The 15,155-nt window shown below is 44.2% G+C and overlaps 1 protein-coding gene across 1 annotated transcript in view; it reads right to left on the bottom strand.

The window, feature by feature from the left end:
* mia3 (MIA SH3 domain ER export factor 3) overlaps window positions 1-15,155 on the bottom strand; it is a gene marked incomplete at its 5' end in the record, with an annotated part of 69,386 nt that overhangs the window by 28,805 nt on the left and 25,426 nt on the right. The window contains 7 exons of the mRNA XM_085998243.1: window positions 4,510-4,614; window positions 5,640-5,711; window positions 8,650-8,760; window positions 8,856-8,933; window positions 10,478-10,566; window positions 11,280-11,301; window positions 11,686-11,817. Of these exons, the coding sequence (XP_085854369.1) occupies window positions 4,510-4,614; window positions 5,640-5,711; window positions 8,650-8,760; window positions 8,856-8,933; window positions 10,478-10,566; window positions 11,280-11,301; window positions 11,686-11,817 (609 nt within the window). The remainder of the gene's footprint in view (window positions 1-4,509; window positions 4,615-5,639; window positions 5,712-8,649; window positions 8,761-8,855; window positions 8,934-10,477; window positions 10,567-11,279; window positions 11,302-11,685; window positions 11,818-15,155) is intronic.

Genomic DNA, 15,155 nt, shown 5'->3' on the forward strand with positions numbered 1-15,155 from the left:
ATCCTGAGACTATGCCCCCTAGTTCTAGACTCTCCAGCCAGGGGGAACAACCTCTCAGCATCTACCCGGTCAATCCCCCCTCAAAATCTTATATGTTTCAATGTGATCACCTCTTAATTCTTCTAAACTCCAGCGTGTGTCGGCCCATTCTACTCAATCTCTCCTCACAACAACCCTCTCATCCCAGGAATCAATCTAGTGAACCTCCGTTGCACCGTCTCCAAAGTAAGTGTATCCTTCCTTAGATAAAACTGTGCCCAGTACTCCAGGTGTGGTCTCACTAAGGCTCTTTACAATTGCAGTAAGACTTCCTTACTCTTATACTCCAACCCCTTGCAATAAAGGCCAACATGCCATTTGCCTCCGAATTGCTTGCTGTACCAGCATGCTAACTGTTTCCTGTACAAGGACACCCAAATCTCTGAACACCAACATTTAATAGTTTCGCACCATTTTAAAAATATTATTTTTCTATTCTTCCTACCAAAGTGAAGAACCTCATATTTCCCTACATTATACTTCATCTACCACCTTATTGCCCACTCACTTAACCTACCCCTTTGCAGGCTCTTTGTATTCTCCTCACAGATTACTTTCCCACCTAGCTTTGTATCGTTAGCAAACTTGGATACATTGCACTCAGTCCCTACACCCAAGTCATTAATATAAATTGTAAATAGCTGAAGCCAAAGCACTGTTCCTTGCAGCACCCCACTTGTTATAGCCAGCCAACTTGAAAATGACCCGTTTATCCCTACTCTGTTTTCTGTCCATTAACCAATCCTCTATCCAGGCTTAATGGCCCAGAAATTTGGGTCTCCACGGGCGAGTACGCACGGGGTACTCACTCCTAAGCCCAATGGAAGTGCTGGTTTCCTGCATGCACGGGAAACCGGCACTTCCGTTCCCCTGAAAGAAGGGGTTCAGAGTTTGAACGCGTGCACAGGAGAGGCTGCGCGTGCGCATCAAACTTAGTTTTTTTTTTTTTGCAGGTTTTCCCGGGAGGGTAAGTCTCCAGAAGTTACACATTTAAAAAGCAGTCGCAAGGCCTGCTTTTAACAAGGTAAGTGGTGAATTAATTAAACTTAAAACATTTTTTCCCACAGGTTTATTATTTTTAAATACTTTAAAGAAAGGTAAGTTTATTTTTAGCCCCGTTAGAAAATAAAATTATTTTTTTCAAAAATTTAAATTATTGTTTAAAATAGTTATTTCATGCAATTTATAGTTTATTTAAAAAATGTGATTAAAAAAAAAATTATTTTGAAGATTTAGTGATGTTTTGGGGCTTGTAGTATTTATAAGTTTGACAGCCCTTCCTGTCAAACTTATGAATGAAGCATTCCCTGCTCCGATTGGCTCCCCATGGCCCACATGATCCCAGGGGGGACGCATCGAACTAACTGCGCCCCTGGGATACGCAAGCACTGTGCGCCGGCAGTTGGAGGAGGCCCAGGATAGGAATTCCACGGGGGCCCACAGCTCAACGGCCGGCTCGCAAGGTAAGTGCAGGTCGGGGGCTTACACCCGCGGGAAGCCCTCGACCAAAATTTCTGGGCCATTATATTACCCCCAACCCCATGGGCCCTCATCTTGCATAACAACCTTTTATGTGGCACCTTATCGAATGCCTTTTGGAAAATCCAAATATATGACATCCACCAGTTCCCCTTTATCTACCCCTAGTTACATCCTCAAAAAACTAAGTTTGTTAAGCACCACTTCCCATTTATAAAACCATTCTGATCCCAGCAAAGTAGGCTGCCTTTAAAGAGGAAATAGTTCAGGTACAGTCAAGGTACATTCCCACTAGGGGGAAAGGTAGGACAACTAAAGTCAGAGCTCCCTGGATGATGAAAGAGATAGAGAGTAAGATGAAGCAGAAAAAGGGGGTGTATGACAGGTCGAGAATACATTGGAGAATCAGGTTAAATATAGAAAGTTCAGAGGAGATGTGAAAATGAAAATAAGGGGGGGGGGGGCAAAGAGAGGGTAGGAGAATAGAATGGCAGCTAGAATGGGTAACGGTAGCATAGTGGTTATGTTACTAGACCAGTAATCCAGAGGCCTGGACTAATGATCCGGAGACGCAAGTTAAAATCCCACCACTGCTACTGGGGAATTTAAATTCAGTTAATTAAATAAATTTGGAATATAAAAGCTAGTATCAGTAATGGTGACCGTGAAACTACCGGATAGTTACAAAAACCCATCTGGTTCACTAATGGCCTTTCGGGATGGAAATCTGCCGTCCTTACCCGGTCAGCCCTACGTATGACTCCAGACCCACAGCAATGTGGCTGACTCTTAATTGCCCACTGAAATGGCCTAGCAAGCCACTCAGTTGTAACAAAAACCACTATGACAAAGTCACTGTGGGAGTACCTTCACCACAAGGACCGCAGCGGTTCGAGAAGGCAGGTTCACCACCACCTTCTCAAGGGCAATAAATGCCAGCCTTGCCAGCAACGCCCACACCCTGTGAATGAATTTAAAAAAACATCAAAGGTAATCCAAAAGTCTTCTATAGGCATATAAATAGTAAAGGGGTAGTAAGAGGAGGGGTGGGCCGATTAAAGGACCAAAAAGGAGACCTACGCATGGAAGCAGAGGGTATGGCTGAGGTACTAAATGAGAACTTTGCATCTGTCTTCACCAAGGAAGATGCTGCTGCCATAGACATAGTGAAGGAGGAGGTAGAGGAGATACTGGATGGGATAAGAATTGATAAAGACGAGGTACTAGAAAGGCTGGCTGTACTTAAAGGACCGGATGGGATGTATCCGAGGATGCCGAGGGAAGTGAAGGAAGAAATCGTGGAGGTACTGGCCATAATCTTCCAATCCTTCTTAGAAACGGGGGTGGTGCCAGAGGACTGGAGAATTGCAAATATTACACCCTTGTTCAAGAAAGGGTGTCAAGATAAACCCAGCAACTATAGACCGGTCAGTTTAACCCTCAGTAGTGGGGAAGCTTTTAGAAACAATAATCAGGGACAAAATTAACAGTCACTTGGACAAGTGTGGATTAATTAAGGAAAGCCAGCATGGATTTGTTAAAGGCAAATCACGTTTAACTAACTTGATTTGAGTTTTTTGAGGTTACAGAGAGGGTTGATGAGGGCAATGTACATGGATTTCCAAAAGGTGTTTGACAAAGTGCCACATAATAGGCTTGCCAGCAAAGTTGAAGCCCATGGAATAAAAGGGACAGTGGCAGCATGGATACAAAATTGGCTAAGTGACAGGAAACAGAGTGTAGTGGTGAACGGTTGTTTTTGGACTAGAGGCAGCAGATTCACACAGGGACAGACAGACAGGCCCCAAAGCCTGGGACTCGATTTAAACTGCCCGGCCCAAAACAGCCCTGGCAAAGCCAGGCTCCCCCAGCTTAAATTAATAAAGGGTGCAATCCTGAAGTGGGTGCATGAACAGAGAGACCTGGGGGTATATGTGCACAAATTGTTGAAGGTAGCAGGGCAGGTTAAGAAAGTAGTTAAAAAAGCTTACGGGATCCTGGGCTTCATGAAGAGGGGTATAGAGTACAAAAGCGTGCAAATTATGATGAACCTGTATAAAACACTGGTTCAGCCTCATCTGGACTATTGTCCAATTCTGGGCACCGCACTTTAGGAAGGTTGTGAATGCCTTAGAGAGGGTACAGAAAAGATTTACGAGAATGATTCCAGGGATGAGGGACTTCAGTTACGTGGATAAACTGGAGTTGTTCTCCTTAGAGCAGAGAAGATTGAGAGGAGATTTGATAGAGATGTTCAAAATCATGAGGGGTCTGGACAGAGTAGATAGAGAGAAACTGTTCCCATTGGCAGAAGGGTCGCGAACCAGAGGACACAGATTTAAGGTGATTGGCAAAAGAACCAAAGGTGACATAAGAAAAAACATTTTTACGCAGCAAGTGGTTAGGATCTGGAATGCACGGCCTGAAAGGGTGGTGGAGGCAGATTCAATCACAGCTTTCAAAAGGGAATTGGATAAGTACCTGAAAGAAAATAAATTGCAGGGCTATGGGGAAAGGGCGGGGGAGTGGGACTAGCTGAGGTGCTCTTGCCGGCACAGGTTCGACGGGCCGAATGGCTTTCTTCTGTGCTGTACAGTGGCATAGTGCTTAGCACTGTTGCCTCACAGCGCCAGGGACCCTGGTTCAAATCCAGCCTCGGGTGACTGTCTGTGTGGAGTTTGCACATTCTCCCCGTGTTTGCGTGGGTTTCCTCCGGGTGCTCCGGTTTCCTCCCACAGTCCAAAGATGTGCGGGTTAGGTTGATTGGCCATGATAAAAATTAAAAAAATTGACCCTTAATGTTAGGGGGGATTAAATACGTGGGGTTACGGGGATAGGGCTTGGGTGGGATGGCTGTCGGTGTAGGGACCGGGTGCTAGGGTTTGGATGATCAGCCATGATCTCGTTGAATGGCGGAGCAGGCTCGAAGGGCCAAATGGCCTACTCCTGCTCCTATCTTCTATGTAATCATTCTATGATTCTATGACTCACCTGACTTTTGCTCTGCTTAAGCCTGCCGTTTTCTTCTAGCACAGACCGGATATCTGCTTGCAGTTTTTCTTCATTTGCTTTGGCGCCACAAAGGGCTTCCTGTACCTAAAAGAGATACACATCTACATTAGGTATTGCCTGTCTCCACCTCAGGTTCACTGCAAACTTGTCAGTTTTCTCTTCTCCTAGAAGTGGTGACCTACGCTGGGGTACAGAACAGATCCACAGGTGGCCATCCTCTTTATAGATTCTAATAATGGCCCTGCTGCATATTTTCTCCTTCAGATTATGGGCACTAGCTTCACTCCAAGAATCTTCAGTACAGTACTGAGGCAGTACTGCATTGTCAGAGATGCCGTCCTTCGAGTGAAAGGTTAAACTTGGGTCTCTTCTGCTTGTTCCAGTGGACATAAAAGAACCTATGGCATTTTTCAAAGAGGCAACAACAGCAAAAACAGACCAGCTAGTCATTCATCTCACTTGCTGTTTGTGGGACTTTGCCATGTGCAAATTGGCTGCTGCACTTGCCTACATAACAGTGACTGTACATCAAAAGTGATCCATTGGACGTGAAGTGCTTTGGGACATCCCAAGGACAGAGAAGGTGCTCTAGAGATGCAAGTTCCTTTGTTCAAGCATTTTCTTTCATTTTAGACTTCCAGCATTTGCAGTTTCTTTCCACCGCTTCCTTTTTTTTTAAACCTGTACTTGCCCCGAGAACCTCTCCCCTCTCATTCTGTCACAACAATCTGGGAGTGCCAAAACATCAGTTCAACATCAACAAATTAACGACATTTCCCCCAAAACACTACTGAAAACCTCAGCAATTTCATTCTACAAACACACTCGCCACAAGTGGTTTGGAAATATCACAAGAGAGCCGGTTTAATTATAGCCTCCAGAGAATCATTTAGGAAGCACTTAAATAGGGGGTTTCAGCAAGTTCACATTGAGGGTGTTTAAGTGAAATGATTTAGACTACTCAGGCATTCTCTGTCAACAATGACATTACCCCACTGCAATATTTACTTTACAGTGACACTACCCCATATTACACTGTTGTGTCGTTCTCTGTACACAGCAACTTTAGACAATATTTATCCAATTATTACTTATTAAGGTGGTCTTACCTGCGATAGTTCTGCTGAATGAGCTGAAATAACTCTTTGTAATTTTTTCACAGATTTCTGAGTATCGGCAATCTAGGTTTAAAAAAAAAAAAGAAAAATGAACGTCAAGGCAAGGATGTTGGTCTGCCCACCGCACAAATACGCCGCAATTTATTTTTGTGCAATACTGTTCATATTGAAACCTTGGGATACTTCCTGCATCATAGAATCATACAGCATAGGAGACCATTCGGCCCATCATGGCTGTGCTGGCTCTTTGAAAGAGCTGTCCAATTAGTCCCACTTCTCCACTCTTTCCCCATAGCCCTCCAAATTTTTCCTTTAAATTTATATCCAATTTTTTTTTGAAAGTTACTATTGAATCTGCTTCGACCACCTTTTCAGACAGCGCATTCCAGATCACAACAACTCGCTGTGTAAAAGAAATTCTCTCTCATCTCCACTCTGGTTCTTTTGCCAGTTATCTTGAATCTGTGTCCTCTGATTACCAACCCTCCTGCCACTGGAAACAGTTTTACTCTATAAAAACTCTTTGTAATTCTGAACACTTCTTAAATCTCCCCTGAAGCTTCTCTGCTCGAAGGAGAACAATCCCAGCTTGTCTATCTCTCCACAAATCTAATTTACCATTCCAGTAAATCTCTATCCAAGTCAAGGTACTGACCTGGACAGAGAACTGGTTGGCAGACAGAAAGCAGAGAGTTGGAATAAACGGGTCGTTTTCCGAGTGGCAGGCAGTGACTAGTGGGGTACCACAAGGATCGGTCCTTGGACCCCAGCTATTCACAATATATATTAATGATCTAGACAAGGGAACTAGATGTAATATCTCCAAATTTGCAGACGACACAAAGCTGGGTGGGTGTGTGCGCTGTGAGGAGGATGCCGAGAAACTCCAGGATGATTTGGACAGGTTGGGTGATTGGGCAGAAGCATGGCAGATGCAATATAACGTGGATAAATGTGAGGTTATCCACTTTGGTGGCAAAAACAGGAAGGCAGATTATCTGAATGGCAATAGATTGGGAGAAGGGGAAGTGCAACAAGACCCGGGTGTCCTTGTACACTAGTCGCTGAAGGTAAGCATGCAGGTGCAGCAGGCGGTTAAGAAGGCAAATGGTATGTTGGCCTTCGTAGCGAGAGGGTTCGAGTACAGGAGCAAGGATGTCTTGCTGCAGTTATACAGGGCCTTGGTGAGACCACATCTTGAGTATTGTGTGCAGTTTTGGTCGCCTTATCTGAGGAAGGATGTTCTTGCCATGGAAGGAGTTCAGCGAAGATTCACCAGGCTGATACCTGGGATGGCAGGAATGACATATGAGGAGAGATTGGGTCTATTGAGCTTATACTCGCTGGAGTTTAGAAGAATGAGAGGGGATCTCATTGAAACTTATAAAATTCTGACAGGACTGGACAGACTAGATGCAGGAAGGATGTTCCCGATGGTCAGGGAGTCCAGAACCAGGGGTCACAGTCTAAGGATAAGGGGTAAGCCATTTAGGACAGAAATGAAGAGGAATTTCTTCACCCAGAGTGGTGAACCTGTGGAATTCTCTACCACAGAAGGCAGTAGAGGCCAATTCATTAAATATATTCAAGAAGGAGTTTGATATATTTCTTAAGGCTAAAGGGATCAAGAGGTATGGGGAGAAAGCAGGGACCGGGTACTGAATTTGGATGATCAGCCACGATCACATTGAATGGCGGAGCAGGCTCGAGGGGCCAAATGGCCTACTCCTGCTCCTACCTTCTATGTTTCTGTGTTTCCTCTGTACCCCTTCAAGGCCTTGACATCCTTCCGAAGTGCCGTGCCCAGAATTGAACATAATATTCCAGCTGAGGCCTAACCTGTATTTAATGGTTTAGCAGAACTTCATTGCTTTTGTACTCTACGCCTCTATTTATAAAGTTAAGGGCTCCGCATGCTTTTTTTTTATATAAGCAGCCTTCTCAACATGTCCTGCCACCTTCAAAGATTTGTGTACGAGAACCCCCAGGTGTCTCTGTTCCTTCACCCCCTATAAAATTGTACCATGGTTCCATGGATACAGTGGAGCTGTACCTTCAGTATTGCGCCTGAATGTCAATTGAGCTTAGTCAGCGAGTGCCAGCAGCTTATTCAAGGGTGGGTATCACACCACATGTACGTTCTACCAGGTGTCACTGCATACTGATCAGGAGCACGTCTGACTGATTTCCAACCTCCCCTCCATAGTCCAGAGGTGCAGAGGACAATTGCAGTGCTCCAACTACTGCACCAGCTGAACACAACTAACTCAGCACAAACTGCAATTTGAACCAGGAACCTGGTTTGTCTGAACGCCACACAACATACTACATTAAAAGTAAGAGAGCTTTCCCAACTTTAAAATTATTCCCGAGGGAGCCAAACAAGCACAGATAAAACTCCCCTGGAAACTCAGGCAATTCTCCAAAGGCAGAAAGGAGTTATAGAATGCAGGATTAACAGTCAAAATGTTTGAGGGGGACTGTATATACATTGTCATTTACTCAAAAAATAGACAAGATATATAATATATATTTTTCCCTCGTGACTGTAAACTTCAACACTGATGCCATACCTGGGGAGGTTCTTCTAACACCTCTCACAAGCCTGGACACCATACAAGAAAAAGCTGGTTGACTGGCAGGCGATCCCAGGCTCACCGCCAGCCTCTAATCTCCATGTCAGCTTTCCAGTGTAGTTTCATTCATACAACTGTGTTCAGTGCTCCTCTGAACTTTCTTCGGTTGTCCTAAACCATTTTGCGCACTCTTCCTTTTCCCCTGCATGCTCATTGGGTTTAATTCATTGCATCGTCTCCTGCTCCAATTTCTTCCCCAAAAGCTCAAATCATGGAACTCCTTACTCCCCTCGGTCTCCCTTCCAGCTCCAACTACCAGGCTCTTAAAAGGCAATGTTACGGTTGATCAATATTTCGCGATTCTTTCAACGGGGGCGGTGCCCTGCACTCGGCCTCAGCCCTTCACCTACTCACTACTTCCTTACCAGAGTCTGCTGTTTAGCCGTCTCCTGCTTCTCTTTTTCCAACGACGCCTGGAGATTTTTCACACGTGTCTCTAGATGCAGGTTCACCTGTTCGAGCTCCCTGCAGGCCTCCTTTAGGAACAGAGAACTTGTAAAGTTATGTATAAAAATTCAATCAAAAAAATCAACTATTGGTACACACACGTAGGTAAACTGTACTCTCTCACCTTAAGTTCTTTAGTTTCATCAGACACAGTCGATTTTACATTCTGTGCTTCATCCATGACAGTCTTGGCTTCCTCCAGCTAAAAAAGGTGCAGAGGTGTTGCGGAGGGGGAGGGAAGAGAAAGAAAGATTACATTTCAAACGTACTTCCATTAATAATTGATATTTGTCACGATGATACAAGGTCCATGTAGCCCAAGTCCATTCAAGACTCCATCTATGGAGGCTCTTCGATCACTTCTCACACCATCCTGGACAGGATACAAGGAAACGGTTGCCGTCTGATCAGCCATCCTTCTCTCACCTCCAGCCTCCTACCTCCCCAGGGGATCAGCAGAACAGGGGAAGGTCATTCAGCCATTCAATGAGATCATGGCTGATCTGCGACCTAACTCCATGTACCCGCCTTTGGCCCATATCCCTTAATACCTTTGGTTAACAAAAAGCTTTCAATCTTGGATTTAAAATTAATTGATCTAGCATCAATTGCTGTTTGCGGAAGAGTGTTCCAAGCTGCTACCACCCTGTGTGTAGACGTGTTTCCTAATTTCACTCCTGAAAAGTCTGGCTCTAATTTCTAGACTATGCCCCCAGTCCTAGAATCCCCAACCAGTGGAAGTAGTTTCTCTCTATCTACCCTATCTGTTCCCTTTAATGTCTTGGAAACTTCGATCAGATCACCCCTGAACCTTCTAAATTCTAATTTATGTAATCTCTCCTCATACCAACCCTTGGAGTCCGGGTATCATTCTGGTAAACTTATGCTGCACTCCCTCCAAGACCAATATATCCTTCCTAAGGTGTGGTGCCCAGAACTGCTCAGTGCTCCAGGTGTGGTCTAACCAGGGTTTTGTACAGCTGCAGCACAACTTCTACCCTCTTGTATTCTAGTCCTCTAGATATAAAGGCCAGCATTCCATTAGCCTTTTGATTATTTTCTGTACCTGTTTATATCATTTAAATGGACTATGTACCTGGAACCAACCCCCCCCCCCCCCCCTTCACCTCAATTCCTCCTCAACATGAAAAGGCAACAAATCACAAGGATTACAGCAGGCTTTTTTGACCCACTGCCAGGTGTTGACCACACAATTCTTGCTGTCCCACCTTCTCAAAAAGGAAGAAAATAATTGGACAGGTGGCCTCCTAAATCCACTGGGTAGCCAGATAAGGAATGGTGGGAGAGGCGAGGAAGAGGATCAACTGCGCTTGGGTCAAGAACACATCAAACATCCAATAACCATCAGCAACCCAGACAGCGCATTTTATGTATTCATAAAGGTCAACGAAGCACAAAGTTCTGAATTCTCTCTTTGTAAACATTTCCTTCAATAATTTTGCCTTGGGAGGATTCTTTTCCCATTTACCTCCCACTGACCTCTCAGAATTGTTTACCTGTACCCAGGAAGGAGATTCAAATAGCACTCTGAAAATAAAGGAAACTCTCCAGGCACGTTCGGCTGCGCTGTCTCTGGAGGGATGAACAACAGAGGCAAGAGGTCTACACGAGCAGTGAGCCGCTTACTGTTTTTAATGCAAGCCCCTTGATACATCAACCATAACAAGTCTCCCCTTGCGCACTATAAGCTTCAATAAAGCCTAGCAGCAAATATTAGATCTGTACCTTCTTTTCATAAATGGACACTTTCTCCAAAACTTCAGTCTTCTCCTGAATAAGCTGTTTAATTTTCTCAGATAGCTGCTTTTCGGTTACTGGGAACAGGGAAACATTTCAATATTTATAAGTTTAAATATTTCATAACCAACTTAAATTGAAACAATCTATGCAGCTACATGTTACTAATTAACCAGAAACAATGCTTGGGCCATGACACATCCTCCAAAACTGAAGGATCCTCCTCCGTGTTGGTATAGCGGACACAAACACTATCCTGTGCTGTACCGAGTCACAAAGGCCAGCAGGACTCAAGTCTAAACCCCAATCTCCGCTGAGTTAACAGTTCTCAACCAGTTGAGGAGCTTCAATTGGCTTCATCAGCGTTGCTGGACAAGGGAGCAGAGCCATATTTCCCGCTCTTGACCTCCGCTAGAATGTACCCATCGTGGTACACTTCAGGCGATCACAGGATGGTTCACCTGCAACGCCCTCCACAGCTGAATAGTCTGCTCACACTCTGGGCTCACACATAACAAATGGTGACTTAGGCCAGGCAACAGAGGATGTGCAGACAGAAACCCAGTAACACCAAGCCAATTACCACACCAAGCCGAGATCAACTAACTACGCAGACTCAGAATCAAACATGGGATCTTCACAGTCTGTATAGTTCAGGTGCAGACTGCCTTTTTATCAAATAGAGGAGGGAAGCCACTAAACGATACTTAAAAAAAGTATCTGCAAGATTTATTTAAAAAGACCATAATTAAGATATAGTTTGTGTATTAGGTGCATGTTGCAAGCTTACTTTGATATCTTCTGCTCTTCACCTGAAACAAAAAAAAATTGAAATGCAGTCAGTAATGGTAAACCACTCTGAAATCAACACAAATAAACCAGGGCTGTAACAAGGTACCACAGCCTTGCTCAACCACGCAAAACTGTGGAGACTGCACTACAGGCAAAACCCACCGCCACTGGCTGTCGTATTCCTACTCATGACCACAAACAGCCTCCACCACTGCTCCAACCACATCCCCGTAAAACACCATGTTGGGCTTGAAACTTACAGCGAAAAGTACCACCAATGAGCCAAAAAACACACATTTTTCCTGCTCAATGGTCTGCGTTGGATAACCCTCCTTTATTATTAAGCCCATCAAAACTGAAGAAAGCAATTTGAATTGATGGAAACGTCAAGCAATCTTACTTACTGAAAGGCAGGTTCTCCAGAAAAAGACAACAAAAGTAACGAATCCCAGAACAACAGTTATCAAGATGGGCTCCCACGGCACACCATGGAAATCAGGACCTGGCCTCATTTCTTCAGGCAAGGATGATACAAGCTAGGAATAGGAGGAAAAGAACATTTTTAAGAAGGGATTACTTATTACTATTTGAATTTTTAAAAAAGGACCTAAACAAGAACGAGCATCATATTGTCCGCTTCTTTCTTCACCCCGCTATAAAGCACCTTGGGATGATTTTCTATATTAAAGGGGCTGTTGTTGATAATCCTTCTGTCTAGGATTGTGAAACTGGGAGTTCAAACTCAACAACCAAATGCAGCTGGCCCAGCATTGGACCAAAGGAGTTAACAGTCAAGAAGCTGTGCTGGAATGGTGCTTTTCCCAATGTTTTACAAATGCTTGTAAATATATTTACCGAATATGCACCACTGATATCTACAGGCAAATACTGCAGCAAAGCTGGTAACTTTTTATAGTTCAGATACTGGAATGCCAACTCGCCGATGGATATATAGCTCAATGTAACATTGGCACAGTTACTTGGTACTTACAAATACGTACCATAGAATAGTTACAGCACAGAAGGCAGCCATTTCGCCCGTCAAGCTCGTGCTGGCTCCTTGCAAGAGCGCTCCCCCGCCCTTTCCCCATAGCCCTGCAATTTTTTTCTTTTAGGTACTTATCCAATTCCCTTTTGAAAGCAGTGATCGAGTCTGCCCCCACCACCCTTTCAGGCAGTGCATTCCAGATCCTAACCACTCGCTGCGTAAAAAGGTTTTTTCTCATGTCGCCTTTGTTTCTTTTGCCAATCACCTTAAATCTGTGTCCTCTGGTTCTCGACCCCTCTGCCAATGGGAACAGTTTCGCTCTATCGACTCTGTCCAGACCCCTCATGATTTTGAACACCTCTATCAAATCTCCTCTCAATCTTCTCTGCTCCAAGGAGAACAACCCCAGCTTCTCCAGTCTATCCACGTAACTGAAGTCGCTCATTCCTGAAATCATTCTCGTAAATCTTTTCTGCACCCTCTCTAAGGCCCTCACATTCTTCCTAAAGTGCGGTGCCCAGAATTGGACAATGCTCCAGTTGAGGCTGAACCAGTGTTTTATACAGGTTCATCATAATTTCCACACTTATGTACTCTATACCTCTATTCATGAAGCCCAGGATCCCGTAAGCTTTTTTAACTGCTTTCTCAACCTGCCCTGCCACCTTCAATGATTTGTGCACATATACCCCCAGGTCTCTGTTCATGCACCCCCTTTAGAATTGTACCCTTTAGTTTACATAGAGAAACATAGAGATAGGAACAGGAGTAGGCCATTCGGCCCTTCGAGCCTGCTCCGCCATTCAATGAGATCATGGCTGATCTTCGTCTGAGATCATAGCTGATCTTACCAGTTCAGTACCCCGTCCCCGCCTTTTCTCCGTAACCCTTAATCCCCTTAGCCTTCAGAAATATATCCAATTCTCTCTTGAAAATATATTTCCTCTCTTCATTCTTTCTATCAAAATGTATCACTTCGCACTTTTCTGCGTTAAATTTCATCTGCCATGTGTCCGCCCATTTCACCAGCCTGTATGTCCTCTTGAAGTCTATCACTACCCTCCTCACTGTTGACTATACTTCCAAGGTTTGTGTCATCTGCAAATTTTTAAATTGTGCCCTGTACACCCACATCCAAGTCATTAATATATATCAAGAAAAGCAGTGGTCCTAGTACCGACCCCTGGGGAACACCACTGTATACCTTCCTCCAGTCCGAAAAACAACCGTTCACCACTACTCTCTGTTTCCTGTCACTTAGCCAATTTCATAGCCATGCTGCCACTGTCCCTTTTATTCCATGGGCTTCAACTTTGCTGGCAAGCCTATTGCGACACTTTGTCGAGCGCCTTTTGGAAATCCATGTACACCACGTCAACCGCATTGCCCTCATCAACCCTCTCTGTTGCCTCATCAAAAAACTTGATCAAGTTGGTTAAACACGATTTGCCTTTAAAAAATCCGTGCTGGCTTTCCTTAATTAATCCGCACTTGTCCAAGTGACTTAATTTTGTCCCCGATTATTATTTCTAAAAGCTTCCCCACTACCGAGGTTAAACTGACAGGACTTCAGTTGCTGGGTTTATCTTGACATCCTTTTTTGAACAAGGGTGTAACATTTGCAATTCTCCAGTCCTCTGGCACCACCCCCATTTCTAAGGAGGATTGGAAGATTATGGCCAGTATCTCCTCGATTTCTCCCTTCACTTCGCTCAGCATCCTAGGATGCATTCCATCCAGTCCTTTAAGTACAGCCAGCCTTTCTAGTACCTCATCTTTATCAATTCTTATCCCATCCAGTATCTCCTCCTTCACTATGTCTATGGCAGCATCTTCTTCCTTGGTGAAGACAGATGCAAAGTACTCATTTAGCACCTCAGCCATACCCTCTGCCTCCATGCATAGGCCTCCTTTTTGGTCCCCAATAGGCCCCACCCCTCCTCTTACTACCCGTTTACTATTTATATGCCTATAAAAGACTTTTGGATTACCTTTATGTTAGCTGCCATTCTATTCTCATACCCTCTCTTTGCCCCTCTTATTTTCTTTTTCACTTCTCCTCTGAATATTTAGCTTGATTCTCAGATATATTCTCGACCTGACATCTGTCATACGCGCTCTTTTTCTGCGTCATCTTACTCTGTATCTCTTTTGTCATCCAGGGAGCTCTGAATTTAGTTGCCCTACCTTTGCCTCTAGTGGGAATGTACCTCGACTGTACCTGAACTATTTCCTCTTTAAAGGCAGCCCATTGTTCCATTACAGTTTTGCCTGCCAATCTTTGATTCCAATATACCCGGGCCAGATCCGTTCTCATCCCACTGAAATTGGCCTTCCCCCAGTTAAGTATTTTTACTCTAAATTGCTCTCTGTCCTTTTCCATAGCTAATCTAAACCTTATGATACCATGATCACTTTCCCCTAAATATTCACCTACTGATACTTGCTCCACTTGTCCTACCTCATTCCCCAGAACCAGATCCAGCAATGCCTCCTTCCTCGTTGGGCCAGAAACATACTGAGCAAGTTCTCCTGAACACACTCCAGAAATTCTTCCCCCTCTCTGCCCTTTACACCATTACTATCCCAGTCTATATTAAGATAGGTGAAGTCCCCCATTATTACTACTCTATAGTTCTTGCATCTCAGTAATTTCTCTGCAAATTTGCTCCTCCATATTTTTCCCACTAGTTGGTGGCCTACAGAATACACCTAGTGCCTTTTATTGTCTCTTTTAGTTCTTTTGTTCGATCGCAGCACTGCCTTCGATCTATTTTCTTTTCTTTCCAGTTTTGAAGAAGGGTTTCGACCCGAAACGTCAACTCAAATTTCTCTCCACGGATGTTGCCTGACCTGCTGAGTTTTTTTCCAGCATTTTCTGTTATT

The sequence above is a fragment of the Somniosus microcephalus genome, chromosome 9 (genome assembly GCF_052327205.1).
Source record: "Somniosus microcephalus isolate GS21.2 chromosome 9, FLI_Smic_1.0, whole genome shotgun sequence".
Taxonomy (NCBI): domain Eukaryota; kingdom Metazoa; phylum Chordata; class Chondrichthyes; order Squaliformes; family Somniosidae; genus Somniosus; species Somniosus microcephalus.